The sequence below is a fragment of the Pteropus vampyrus genome, unplaced genomic scaffold (genome assembly GCF_000151845.1).
Source record: "Pteropus vampyrus isolate Shadow unplaced genomic scaffold, Pvam_2.0 Scaffold363, whole genome shotgun sequence".
NCBI lineage: Eukaryota > Metazoa > Chordata > Mammalia > Chiroptera > Pteropodidae > Pteropus > Pteropus vampyrus.
The window spans coordinates 1,072,169-1,086,356 of NW_011889144.1; the positions used below are offsets into that span (position 1 = coordinate 1,072,169).

The 14,188-nt window shown below is 48.6% G+C and overlaps 1 protein-coding gene across 4 annotated transcripts in view; it reads left to right on the forward strand.

Moving 5' to 3' along the window:
* MCF2L (MCF.2 cell line derived transforming sequence like) overlaps window positions 1-12,881 on the forward strand; it is a 116,188-nt gene extending 103,307 nt beyond the window's left edge. For 3 of the 4 annotated variants that reach the window (XM_011379516.2, XM_023522911.1, XM_023522912.1), the window contains exons 21-30: window positions 796-921; window positions 1,911-2,132; window positions 2,345-2,437; window positions 3,638-3,716; window positions 3,885-3,951; window positions 4,795-4,913; window positions 8,826-8,947; window positions 10,535-10,647; window positions 10,729-10,832; window positions 10,967-12,881. In XM_011379516.2, coding sequence (XP_011377818.1) covers window positions 796-921; window positions 1,911-2,132; window positions 2,345-2,437; window positions 3,638-3,716; window positions 3,885-3,951; window positions 4,795-4,913; window positions 8,826-8,947; window positions 10,535-10,647; window positions 10,729-10,832; window positions 10,967-11,052 — 1,131 coding nt within the window. In that variant the 3' untranslated portion in view covers window positions 11,053-12,881. The remainder of the gene's footprint in view (window positions 1-795; window positions 922-1,910; window positions 2,133-2,344; window positions 2,438-3,637; window positions 3,717-3,884; window positions 3,952-4,794; window positions 4,914-8,825; window positions 8,948-10,534; window positions 10,648-10,728; window positions 10,833-10,966) is intronic. The other variant, XM_023522913.1, reaches the window with a different exon arrangement.
* Window positions 12,882-14,188: the final 1,307 nt, after the last annotated feature.

Below are 14,188 nucleotides of genomic sequence, written 5' to 3' on the forward strand. Positions count from 1 at the left end.
CCTTCCTCCCATTTCTGCAAGGGCCTGGCTCTTTACAGACTTCTGTGAAGGGCCTACTGTGTGCTGGCCATTGTTGGGGCAGGGACAGAGACACTGAGGTAAACAGATGGGCAAACCCCACCCCACGGAGCATGCGCTCGAAGGGTCTTCCCACCCACAATGGTCTGCGTTCCCACACCAGTCTTCCTGGCAAGGCCTCACCTGTGTCCGTCACCTCTGTGGGCCCAGCAGAGGCAGCTCTGCAGGCCAGAGTGAGCAAATGAATTAATGTGAAGAGGGTGTCTGTAACAATCAGATGTTTGTTCTGGGTGTCATATTTGAAAGGAAGGAGTAACCAGTTGAGGCATGAGACTGGGAACTCAGTCTGAGTTTGCCGGGGTCAGAGCTACACAAGGGCACTGCCTTGTGTGTGTGTATGTGTGTGTGTGTCAGGGTGCGGGGGGCTTCTTCAAGGGTCCTGCACTTGCCAAGCTGAGTGTCTAGTTCAGGGGATGCCTCAGGTTTCAGCATCCATCTGGGCTGTTGTGGGGTGGGGTATGGAGGCTTCGTGGAGGTGGGAGGGCAGCTTTCTGAGCTGCTCTGAGGGTGTGTGTCCATGTGCGTGTGTGGTCCTGTTCCTGCTGGTGACTACTGAACAGGAAACCACACTGTGTGTCCCGAGGGTCCGCATTCAGGGCCACCCAGGGCCTGCACTTCTGTGACAGAGCACTTGATTCCCGCAGCTTTCAAGAGAGTGGTGGAAGACCATGTCCAGACGGCTGTGTGAACACATTCTTATTCTCTTTCCGCCCCTAGGAGATGTTGAAGTACAGCAAGAGCTGTGAGGGGGCCGAGGACCTGCAAGAGGCGTTGAGCTCCATCCTGGGCATCCTCAAGGCCGTGAACGACTCCATGCACCTCATTGCCATCACAGGCTATGATGTAAGGACCACAGAGGGCGCATTCACCTTTGTCCCCACCCCCTAACAGGCCTGCGTGGTGGGGGGATCTGATGGACAGCAGGCTGAGGCCAGCCCGACGCCAGTGCAGAACTGTGCCCATGAGCTTCTATGTGCATGCATATCACCTAGAATCCTTCAAAACCTGGTCTGACTCGGGGCATCTGAGGCAGGCCTGCACAGGAACTCATCAACGGGTAGAGAAAACTCCCTTGGAGGTGCATCTCTGAAAACCTCTTCATTCCTGGTCCTTCCACTCGGGGAACAGGTGTGAATCTGTTTCCTCTAATGCCGTTCGAGGGCTGATGACGTATATCAAGTGGGCTTAAAAGTCAGATTTCTCCTTTTCCCTTGTATCAGGTCAACTTATTAATTTTTTTTCCTCTATAAATCCATTCTGCACTCATTCTTAGTTTCTTTTAATTAATAGACTATTTTTAGAGCTGTTCTAGGTTCACAGCAAATTGAGAGGAAGGTACAGAGACTTCCCACGTACCCCCTGCTCCCACACTCACAGCCTCCCCATTATCAACATTCAGGAAAAGGCAGAACTATGGAGATAGTAAGCAGTCTCCCCACCAGAGTGAGACATTTGTTGGAATCGATGAACCAACACTGACACATCATCATCACCCAGAGTCCATCAGGGGCCACTCTGGTGCTATACATTCTGTGAGTTTGCATAAATGCGTGACATGTGTCCATACCGTAGTATCTTACAGAGTAGTTTCACTGCCCTAAAAATCCCTTGTGCTCTGCCTGTTTGTCCCTTCCTGCCCATCCTCGTCCCTCATCCCCACCCCCCCACCCTCACCACCTTCCAACTCTTGGAAACCACTGATCTGTTTACTGTCTCCGTATTTGGAAGCGGGGATGCAGCCTTCCTGGACAGGCTTCTTTCACTCAGCAACATGCGCATAAGGCCCCCCACGTTAGTTCTGGGTAAATGCTGCTCCTGTCATTTTGTTTTAGGGGAACCTCAGCGACTTGGGGAGGCTGCTGATGCAGGGTTCTTTCAGCGTCTGGACAGACCACAAGAAGGGCCACGCCAAGGTGAAGGACCTGGCCAGGTTCAAGCCCATGCAGCGACATCTGTTCCTACACGAGAAGGCCGTGCTCTTCTGCAAGAAGAGGGAGGAGAATGGGGAAGGGTATGAGAAGGCCCCATCCTACAGCTACAAGCAGTCCTTAAATGTGAGTCAGGCCTGTTTCCAGCAGCTGCAAACCTTCCTGGCACTGGCCCCAAAGAGAAGGATCAGGGACCTGTTCCAAGTTGTAACTGAGGCTTGCTCACGACATCCACCTTCTGGCACAGGCCTGTTACGTTTGAATGTGGGAGTCTGGGATCTCTGGTGTCCTTAGTCCCCACTCCAACTAACACCTGTCTCCCTGCTTTGTGCTGACAGATGACAGCCGTTGGCATAACAGAGAATGTGAAAGGTGATGCGAAGAAGTTTGAGATCTGGTACAACGCCAGGGAGGAAGTTTACATCATACAGGTTGGGCCCCGATCTTTTTCTGGCCAGGCGTTAAGGACTCCTCGAGTCTCTTTAGGATTGCCAAGGAAAGGCTTCCAGTGAGAGCTGGTGTCTAGAATATTCCACAATGTTTTATCACCCAGAGGCCAGGAGTATCGCTATTCATTTGAGGATGCTGCCCTGGGCTGTCTTTAACCTGAGCTGAACCCGGGACAAAGTACAAGGAGACACTGCAAGTTAGGGGTGCTAGAAGTGTCCTTCCAGGAAAACAGGCTCCGGCTCCCATAGCCCTGGCTCCTGTGCAGCTGGATGGTACGGGGAGCATAGCTAGCTTGTGCCTTATCTACACACGTGGTGGGAAGTATGTTCTGAGCACTCACCCATCTTCACCTCATTGGTGAGGGCAGGAAGTTGGTGGGGCTGTTAAGTGCATTTGTGAGCCCCAGGTGCAAGACCCCAGGTGTCCTCCGAAGGGAACCGCCATAATGGGGATGTCGCTCTCCTGGTCGCCTTCAAAATTCTGGCCCACTTGATAGTTTGGGCCCAGGGCTATGTGGCCACCCCGTAGCACACTATACTTAGTTGTGCACAGCTCACAACACCCACGCCAGCATAGCCAGACCCAAGAACCCCACGGAGCTAAGGCGAGGATGTGGGCCAGCGCTCTGGCTTTCCACGGGCCCAGCGTCTTCAGAGCTCAGCTGCCCCCCTGGCCCTGCCCGTCAGGACCCACACACTGTATTGAGGCAGGGCAGAGCCCTGGCTGTGGTTCATGCTGCTAGCAGTCTCCTTCACCCTGGGAGTTAGAGTCTACTTGTGAGATTTCAGACTCTCGCTCTCCTTATCACCTAAAAGGATGTCAGGGCCGCTGCACAGAGAAACTTACTAGCAAGGAGCACTTTATGCCACTGGGTTTTCCCGCTGAGTCAGCCATGACTGGTTCTGCAGAGATTTTGGCCTGGGGGTCAGTCCACTGGCTGGTGCTGCAGTGCCCTGGGCCCTGTCTGATCATGCCCTTGCCCGCGAGGCAAGTGCCAAAGCAAGGGGACGTGTCACCATTTATTCCCTTCTCCTTCCTCACATGCTGTGCTCTCATTATTGATTTCTAAGATTGTCCTCAGAGGTTTCGATAGTAAAATACCCACGTGTGTATAAAATACCAAACCGTGTGTCTTTAGGGAACGGGAGTCCTTACCTCCTGGCATTTCTTTTGGGGGCTAGGCGCCAACTCCTGAGATTAAAGCAGCGTGGGTGAATGAGATTCGGAAAGTGCTGACCAGCCAGCTGCAGGCTTGTCGAGGTAAGAATGGCTTCGGCCATTATTTTCTCTTAGCTTTTGCTCCAGGGGCATTTTTACATAATGTTCAAAGCAACCTTGAAATTCTTAGCTGAGATACAGTAGCATTTAGAAGTAAAGGTTCAAGTTCTTCAGCCAATCATGGGCGATTTGTTTGTTTCCTCTTTGCAGAAGCCAGTCAGCACAGGGCCCTGGAGCAGTCCCAGAGCTTACCTCTGCCAGCATCATCCAACACGAGGTGAGAGACAGGCATACTTGAAGAGTCACAAGTAGGAATGTGCACATTCCACCGAGTTTAATTGGCCCCTGTCACCTGACTCTCCTGATCATTGGTGTTACCTTACATTCACCGAAGCCCCCTGGAGTGCTTCTCCTCTGGAACCACAGGCTGCTGGGTCAGTCCCAGCAGGTCAGCTTCAAAGACTTGAGTCTCTGGCCCCACTCCCAGGCAGAGACCAGTCCCTGACAGCTCTCTCTTTACTTTCCATCTGTGGGTTATTTCCCATGATGATCAGTGCACAATGTGCGGCTATTCCAGATGACAGTTAATCACCAGCATTTCAGTGGCAGTGGCATCTCAGAAAGGGACCATCAGGTGCTAGAGGCTCAGAGCCACAACTCACAGATGCGAGGCATATTTCAGGTACCAGCCTTCGTCCTGGCTTCATTGTACCCTTTCTGCCCTTTTTCTTTTGTTATTTTATTTATTCACTTATTTCCTTTATTTTTCCTGCTTCTTAATATAAGCCACCTCTAATTGTTCATGGAAAAGAAAATGATCTAAATAGATAATCCATAGAAAAATAATTTTAGAAGAGAAAGACCTCCTCTATCCCCCAAAAAAGAAACAAACAGCAAAACCACTTCCTACTTAATGGCTAGAAAGGTGGTTTTTGTTCTCATTTGGTTTCATTTGGGCTTAATCTAGAAGTGCTTGGCCATCCTGCCGTGGTTAAAACATGCCGTTTAAAGACTGGATAGGAATTTGGGGATGTCTAGATGCCTCAGATCCTCAGGGAGGGTTTTGAAAAACTAACCAGGCAACCTACTATTTCTTTTTCGATGTGTCTGATGTCATTAGTCCCTCGAAGGGGAACACAAGAAATATCAAAAAGTTGGAAGAAAGAAAAACCGACCCTCTAAGCCTGGAAGGATACGTGAGCCCAACGTCATTGCCAAAGCCCACAGAGAAGGGCAAAGGTGGGTGTTCGGGCAACTGAGCCGGGTATAGGAGGCGCATCAGGGATAGGAATGCTGTCTGTCTTGCCATTACACAACAGCCTCCCATCGGTGGTGCAAAGAAGCATTTGTAAAGAGCCTAGGGGTTCCCAGCCCTCTTCCTCGTCATCAGTGCAACCGCAGCACAGCAAACCCTGTCCCAGAGACAGCCCGGTGGGACCAGATGTGCGCCCTCCCCAGATGCCCTCTGCACTGCCCCTTTCTCTTCCTTCACAGATGACACAGTCACTAGCTCTACCTCAGAAAGCTCTGCACTTTCCAAGAAGCGCTTTACTCTGCAGGGCTTTGCTAACCTCAAAGGTCAGAAAGGTAAAAGGCGCCCGCCTAAAATCGTTTCCTGGACGGGTCCCTCGCCGTGGTGGCATGTCTCTCATCCATTCGTCTAGTGATCATTCGTGAGGACAGTCTTGGGAAGGGCATCTGCCTGCTTCACCCAGTGCAGCCACTCGAAAGCATTTTTCCACTGAATCACTCTTTTTTACTGACACTGGTATGTCTGTTATACGTGCAGCCAAAGTTCTCTTTTCAGGAAACCTTTCTTTGAAAAGGTAGAGGTGAGCTTTTCTAATGAAGGATTGCTCAGAAACTGGACTTGTCTTTTGCTTTTTTGGTCCAATTCCTCCCATGCCACCCTCCCCCTTTCTTGCTTTTTCCTGTCAGGTCCCTGTGGGCCTTAACCTTTCTGGCTGCGGTTACTCTCCTCTGCCAGGGTGCTGAAGTACTGGTATCAGCTGTCTTCTAGGGGCCTTTGCTAGTGCACAAAGAAGATCAAGGATCCCTTGGATGGAGACCTCTAAAAGCTTGCTCACCTTTGAGTGCTCCTTGATAATGAACTACATGGGAGGGAAATACATGGAGACATGAAGCAAACTCTAAAGTGAGGCATTATAGGTCTTCCCTCAGGATGCAAAAAGCCAGTGTTATCTAGGATTCTTGTCAGTGGTCCAGACACTGGTCCGGAAAATTAAAAGGGTTTTTTTTTTCTTTTCCAATTTATAAAATACTCTTAAATTGAACTTAGACGTCTAAAAAAGAACAAATTCTGGTCTATATACTTTGCTTAGTATGGAAAGTATGCATACTATGAATACTTTTATGCAGAACTCAGAAAATGTACCCTAGATGTAGCTCCAAAGAATGATACCAATTGCTAAAGCACACTGCACACAGGTCTTGTCTCATTTTTCCTGGGGCTCTTCCTTCACCTGTGGGATCCCTCAGCCAGCTTAGGTTTGTTCCCAGGAAGCTACTTTTTGAATCAGTGGATATCAGGACATACGATGTTTGCATCCCATCCCAGCATGAACTCAGTGTTTCTCACAGCCTCCTTAGTGCTCTGCATGCAATTCCTCACTCTCTCTCTCTCTCTCTCCTGTCATATTTTTGCCTCTTCCTCCTTCTGCAGCTTCTCCTACCAGTCCTGACAAAAAAGCTAAGCGACATGAAGTAAAGAGCGATCCAACGCCTTTTGGTTTACGAGGTAGAGTGGCTCAAACTTCTGGATATAGCCTGCCATCCGTTTACCCATCCGGTTAGGGATGCTGTATGTCTTGCCATTACACATCATCTAAGATGCAAAATGAAATAGGTTTCTACTAGCCAGATGCAAATTTATTGTTTTGTTCAAAAGCATAATGCTCTGGCAACAGACACTGTGATGATGTTACACTTTTCTGTTGAATCCCTCACGCCCAGAACGTACAGAACTACCCACCGGCCAGTAGTGGCTGCCAACAGCTGGCCAGCATTTGGATGGGCTGGGCTTTATTATTCAACAGCTCTGTAGGCTGCAGGGCACCCCTGTCCACTCTCCTTCACCTGTTTGTCATGACCCCTCTTGAGGAAACACAACATAGCAGCTATGGGATCCCATTCAACCTTGCATTTCATGGGGAGACGACCAGTCGTACAGACAGATGGGGTCAAGCTCCATGTTGGAACTCAGGTTTTCTCCTTTCTTGCCCCCTCATATTCCACAAGTAAAGCCCCCCCCCCTCCACCCAGGGAAACCTGAAGACTCCCCTGTTCCAGGGTAAGGGTCTCAAGTTCACATAGAGGATTTCACTTCGTGAATCCTGCTCAGTTTTACAAACAAGAGAAGGTTCCCGAGGGGCATGGGCTGAACCAGCATCCCCCTCAGGCATCGCCAGAGACCACTCAGAGGTCACCACGGCCCACCCTGGCCTCAAGCAGCACTCCACGTCCTGAGGACCCTGGTTACTGCCCTCTTGCTCTCGGGGCATGACAGCTCCAAGCCCAGGAGCTTGCTGACCTTCTCCCACAGCCTTCACGTGGGCGGTACTCAGCTTGCCTCAGGAGAAGATCCATTTCCCATTTACAGTCTCCAGGGAGGGGTATTTTTGTTCCTTACACATTTTCTACTTAAGACCCAGCAACAGCTGAGGCCTCTCCCCTGAGGTCTTCTCCGTCGTGTAGGAGATTGGCATGGGGCAGCAGCAAACATAGGCTGGAGAACAGCCCAGTGCAGCTCAAATGCTGTTTCTGCTGCTTTCTAGCCAAGTTATGTCACCTCTGCAAGCTCCTCTCTCCATCTGTAAAATAAAGATAAAGCCACCTTGCGGAGTCACAGTAGATAGATGTGTGGGAAGGCCCTGAGTACAGCACCTGGAGCTCAGCGGCCAGACCTCCTCCTCCTCTTCATCCTCATCATCATCAATTATCTCAGTCTACAGCAGGTGGCGATGACTCGAGCCTTCCTGGCTGGCACTCCTGCCAATGCTTAAGTGCTTGCTTTCGGAAGAGCGTCATCAGCCTATTGTTTTACTCAATATCAATATTAAGGACTATTTTACAAGAAATAGAGGTGACCATGTTCATGGTCATGGTCACCTTGGCCTAATGTCCTGCAACATCCCCAACACCTTGCGTAGATCAGGAGTGATGCTGTCCTGATTTGTGGTGGTTATGCTGCCGAGCACTTTTGTTTTCTGGTTCCATACTTGGGGCCTCAGGCACAGTCGGGTCTCAGTATTTTCTAATTACTCTTGTCACACTGTTTGAAGGCAGAGATGCTACTGGAGCCTGTTAAACAGGGTTCACCCAGAGGCTCCCAGACAGAGAAGGGAGCAACCACAGGCCTAAACGTTGCTGTGTGTCTAGAAAACCTTTTCTATGCAGGCGCGAGAGAGCAGACATGTTGGAGTTCCCCACAGCACAAGCACAACCACGCTGCTCTCTAAAGCGCAGGTTTACATAAGGTCTGTTGGCCAGACAGAGCTGACTTCTCTGCCCCTAAAACTGTCTTCATCTTCCTGTCCTCACTATGCTCAGACTTCCATTCCTCTTTTGCCAGAAACCCTGCCCTATCAGTAGTGGGCAGGACGGGAGAAGACGTTTGTAGCTAGGCTACCCAGCACTGGGACCCCCGGTGTCCCCTGGCCAGCGCTCAGTCTTAGCTTCTCACACTGCGCAAGTAAGGTTGGGTGGTTTGTAGCTGGAAACTCATAGTCCCCAATTCCTGCGCAAACACAAGCCTGATAGCGACGTACTCCTCTCACCACAGCGCCTGGTCCCAGGTAGGCAAAGCTCAGAGGTTCTCCCGGCCCACTGGGCCTGGCTTGCTGTGGAGGGGAGTTTTTGGGGGGCTCCCAGGGCTGCTGGAGTCTGCAGGCTTCTTCGGTTCTGGGGGCATGTGTTAGACACATGCTTTCTTCCTGGGGCTCACTGCTCTGCTGACTGGTGTGGAACTCTGGGTCCCAGCATCCTTTTCTAGGGCAACAAAGACAGCTTCCTAAGGCCTCTTTAACACACGTTTTTCATTGCTGACCTTAAAAATTCGCAGGCTTGGGAACTGGCCCATTAGACAGCTTGCCCCTTTGCAGTGGTCCTCACTGGAGCCTGTTCACCTCTCAGGTTGGAGCAAAACATCTCACCCCTTGGAGGCCCCTGAGGACAACGATGGCTGGTCAAGTGCAGAGGAGCCAATTAATTCCTCAGACGCAGAGGAAGAAGGCGGAATGGGCCCCAGGAAGCTGGTAATCTTGGCTCCCACCGGGCGGTCAGCCTGGTGCGGCTGGTCCCTGGGAGGGGGAGCTCCAGGAGCTCCCGTGTGGTGGTCCGCAGCTCCCATGGCCCCTAAGGGGAATTTCAGGTGCCAGGGCTCCCTGTGTCTCTGTCCTCCTGCCCTCCCCCCTCCCCTGTTAGTTCACCATCATCAGAGCACCACATAGAGGGAGGCTCTCTTTCAAAGGGAACAGTGCTCACCCTGATTTGCCCTTCAGATAAGTGGAATGTTCTCATAAGCTTTCTTAAAGCTATGTATACACCTCTCTCTCGTTTTTCAATAGAATAACACTATCTTAAGTATGGTTTTGCGTTACAAACAAGGTCCTGTTCTAACATGAGCAACAGAGAGAAGCTGTTTACACATTATGTCGTCAGAGTCAGGATCATACCAACAAGTATTCACTGCATACTTAATGCCTTGGTTCTAGCACCAGGGTTATCAAAACAAACAAAACATCCCCAAGGCAGATACAGGCAAAGGCATGAAACAGAGGGAGAATCTCGGCGTGCTCAGGGTGGCCTTCCCCCAGGAGGCCTGAGGGTGAGAAGAGCCAGCTGTGGGGACACAGAGGAGGCACAGAGGAGCCCAGGCACTGTGGGGATCCGAGCAGGAGAAAGCCAGGCTGGTGGGCAGGCGGCGGGCTCTGGAGGCTGGGCAGGCCCTGAAGTGTGTTTGGATTCTGTTCTCAGTATAGCCGAGGATATGATCTTGGCTGCTCAGGGCCATTTAGGGACCAAAGCAGGTTGTTCTGAGAGGGCATGGTGGCTCTAATGAGGATAAAGACCTTCAAGCTTCCAAACCCTGCAGCCTTGCAGACTTATCCGCATGTTAGCCACATGTTGTCACGGGCTGTCTTACTGCCAATGAGGCTCCCCCGCCCCGCCCCCATCAGAACAGCTTCCTCTTCTCAGAGTCCACATTCCATAACAGAGCTTTGTCTACAAATATGTGTCGAGCATCTACTGTCTTAGGCACTGCAGACAAAGCAGGGCACAAGATAAACAAGAATCACCTCCGCGGGGAGGCAAAACAGTAATAACAATAAAGTAGTAAAATACATAGCATGTTAAGTGAGGATGGCTGCTATTTCAGACAGGAGGCCAATGTGGAAAGAGCATTCCAGGAAGAGGGAACAAAAAGTGCAAAGACTCTGGGGCCAAGGGTTATGTTTGGAGTGTTCGAGACCAGTGAGACCAGCATGAGCTTGGTGTGGCAGGAGCAGAGGGGGCTGCAGAATAAGGCCAGACCACCAGGAACAAGCTGAGAGCACTCTGTAGGTTGAGAAGATTTTTTAGCATGGTCACAATTGGGGACCTAGCATCTTCCTACAATTAAGTGATCTTCCCAAGTTAAAGCAATAATCATACCAGCAACTCCACAAATGGCAGGGCCCTGGCAGAGTGCTTGTTGTCCTTCTCTGCTCACTGGACATTTCAAAGCCTACTCTCATGAAACCTTGCCTGTCTCTGGACAGCTGCTGTGGCCTGTGCTCCATGCCTGGGGGATAGAAAGAGAGGGCTTTGTGTGCCTGATGCACTGTGCCCTCCCCCGACAGGTTCCGGGAAAGTACACCATCATGGTGGATGATGAGAAGGGAGGCCCCGACATGCTCGCCGTGAAAAGCGGAGACATGGTGGAGGTGGTCCAGGAGGGTGACGAGGGCCTTTGGTAAGATGCCACATGGTACACTCATGCCCAAGCCACTCGGAACATGGGCTGGAGCCACTGACCGGCCCACGCCCCTTGCAGGTATGTCAGGAACCTGACCTCTGGCAAGGAGGGCTGGGTGCCAGCTAGCAGCCTGTCCACACTCCTCAGCAAGTCCAGCTCGGCGCAGTGCTTGAGCAGCTCAGGTAAGACCCCCCACTCCACGCTGGCCGTGCTCTGAGCCCTCCGGGTTTCACAGCCTCGAGCCTATTTAACAAGAAAGAGGGGCTCAAGTGTGCAAGTACAGAGCCGAAGCCGTTCTCGCCTGGTTTTCCCGCAGAATCCAGCGCAGGGTCCACCCTGCTGAGCAACTCCTCCAGCTGCAGCGAGAGCTGCGGCACCCCCCTCTCAGACCTGCAGGGGTAGCTCCAGCCGGGCCCCCAGTGCAGGAGACCAGCCTGCGAACCTCTAAGTTTTCCTTTGCTTGGGCTTGCCTAGTTTGGTGAGGGGACGGTGCTCTAAGATGCCCTGGAAATGGAGGACGCTGACGAGACCCGAGCAAGGAGCTGCCCGCTGCCCACAGAACCCCACGGTGCAGGATGTGGGGGCATTCAGAGGAAAGGTTCGGGAAGATTCTACCCTCCAGCTTCCATGCCAGGACCCCTTCCCAGGGCGCAGAAACCAGTTCCCATGGGAAGACCAGTACACCAAGCTTCCTTAGAAAATCGGAATGGACATGGGGTGCTGCAGGCCAACAGACCACCTGTGCAGAAGGGCTTCGAGGTGGTCCCTTCTGGCCTCTGCCTGGCAGCCAGGGCGGGGCCAGTCCCAGCCACTCTGCTTTGGTTTCTGACAGCTCTGGTCTGGTGCTTTCTGCAGGAATATGCATACTGTGGGACTCCTTTCAAAAAAAGTGACTGATTCACTGACCCAACAGCTTGAAGAGAGAGGGGGAGGGGGGACTATTTTGTCTTTTACAAATTTTTTTTAAAGCAGGGATTAATCCCGCGGCCATTTTTTGTGGTACTTTGGCCTCTAATCTTTACCAAGAATCACTGTGTTTACATAAAATGACAATTTGATACTGCATTTGATATAAAACTATTTTTTTTGTTACTGGGGTTTACATTGCAGCATGTTGTTTATTATACCAATGAATGATTTGGGGGACTCTCTCACGGAAATTGACAGCACTCTCCAAGGACCACCTGGTCACAGGGGAATGAAAACCCATCCCTTTGATAAAATCAGGCAGTGTTTCTACAAACAAAAGCAGTTAGAAACCAATGAAATTCTTTTACCTGTGTAGTTAATTTTCAAAAGGAAAGTTAAACTATAATTTAAAATGTTAACCTTCTTTTCTACAAAAAAAAAAGGGGGGGACTCTTGATTTTTTAACAAGCTTCACTGAATTAGGATTTTTCATGGTTTCTCAAGAGTAAATAAAGATGCAGTTTTTGCAGGCTCTCATCTGAACCAATGATGTCACAAGAAGTTTAGTGAAACTTGAGCTCAAGGCACCTCTGCCTCCTTTCCAACAGCCTCTGCCTGCGTACAGAGTAAAATCACCCTGCGTGTACTGTATAGAGCCACCCTGAATACAGAAATTTAAAGGTGCAGAGTTTATTTTAGTCAAATCGAAGCAGAACTGGAAAGAAAACTCTTATGTTTTACCTTGTTTTGTGTTTCAGAAACAAATTCTGTTGTTTGTAAACACTTTCTTTCTGTATCTGGTTGGGGCAGATATTTTTATATATGTGTGTGTATATATATGTCAATGTGTGTACATATGTATCCAATGTAAGGGATGTATTTATAGCCTCCATGCTGCTGGAAATGTGTCACTTTACAGCCCTCCCTGTGCCCCAGGCCCCGAGGCCAACAGGCTTCTTCCCCCATCACCATATGCAAGGCCATCATTGCCAGCCAGACCTCTCTAGAGTATGGTAATAAAACAAAATGTGCAAGACTTGGCAGCTTTTCTTCTGGTGTATAAGTTATTTGAAAAATTATGTGTCTTGAATTTAATTAATATGTCAATTATTCAGATACCATTCCTGCCATCTCAGCCTGGGATTGCCCACCACTTTTTGTCACCTCTTCCTCATAAAGGCACTTTACAACCTCATGTTTCAGTCACTGTTGTTTTGGGGTTTTTTTGTTTTTGTTTTTGTTTTTGTTTTTTTGCCTGATGTAAACGAAATTTAAAAACCAGAATTCTTTATTATATGAATGGAGTTTGAATAAATATCAGCAACTCTTGCCGTCTGCCTTCATCTGTAAAAGCACAGAATTCCTTCTGTCTTAAGTTTCCAGCACTGTGGTGTTTTATTTTGCTCATCTATACACAGTATAGCAAGCACATATTAAAACAGAAATGAGGCAGGCAGTAAGTGTAGCCTAGGTATATGTTCCATATACTTTACTTTGTCAGAAAATGATGAAGATAGAAAACAACAAGCTTACGTATGTCAACAATGTAAAGGTAACACGAGAAATATAAAATGGCCATGTCAGAACAAGGATACAATTGATAACTTCTAAACCAAAAAGGTAGAGAAGAAAGAAGGTTGTTGATCCAGTAGAAGAAGGGCAGGGTATGAAAAGGAAAAATCGTAATGAACAGAAACACAAAAGATGATGGAAGAAATAAGTCCAACTTTCTCAATCACAACAAATGTAATTATGTTAAACTGACCTATGGAAAGATTATCAAATTGGATGTAACAACTGCTAAAAGAGACCATGAAACAAAATTCTACAAAGGCTGAAAAGAAAAAATAGAAAAAAAGATAAAGCAGACAAACTCTAACCGAAAGGAAGCTGGGATAGCAATATGAATAACACGTGAAATGGAATTTAGAACAATTAATAGAGTCAAAAGACACTATCTGGCAATCAAGAACTCGTTAGCATCTAACAATTATGCTCAAACTATAGAGAGCAAAGATCGGCAATCATGGGTGAAAATTTAATTATCGCTCATAGAAATTGATACCTGTTTGTCCCTAAAATTAGAAAATGTGCACTATATTCCAACACACATGAAATGTACACAAAATATTTACAAACCAATGGAAAAGGCAGTTTAAAAAGTTAGAAAGGAAATGCGATTGGGAATTCCGATAGATGTAGGACCGGACAGAGTGTGCATGTCAGAGCTCATGGGTGCAGCTAACACATAGCTAAGAGTGGCACTGATAGCCCTGCATTTAATGTTCCACATGACAAAATTAATGAGTTAATCATTTAAAGACGCTAAAAGTAAGACCAATACAATCCAAAGAAAGCATAAAGGAGGAATTAGCACAATTCAGAGAAGAAAATAATAAAACCAAATAAAATCAAAACCTTGTTCCTTGAAAAATAATAAAATACAGCAATTTACAAAAAAAACTGAATAACTTCACAACAAATATAGGTTTTAAAATGAGAGAACCATTATGAACAACTTTCTGCAAATCCACTGTAAACATAAAATAGAGATTCTCTTTAAGAAAGCAAATTGTTAAAATTAATCAAGAAGAAATAGTTTCTCAAAAAACTAAGAATTGGGGGTGGC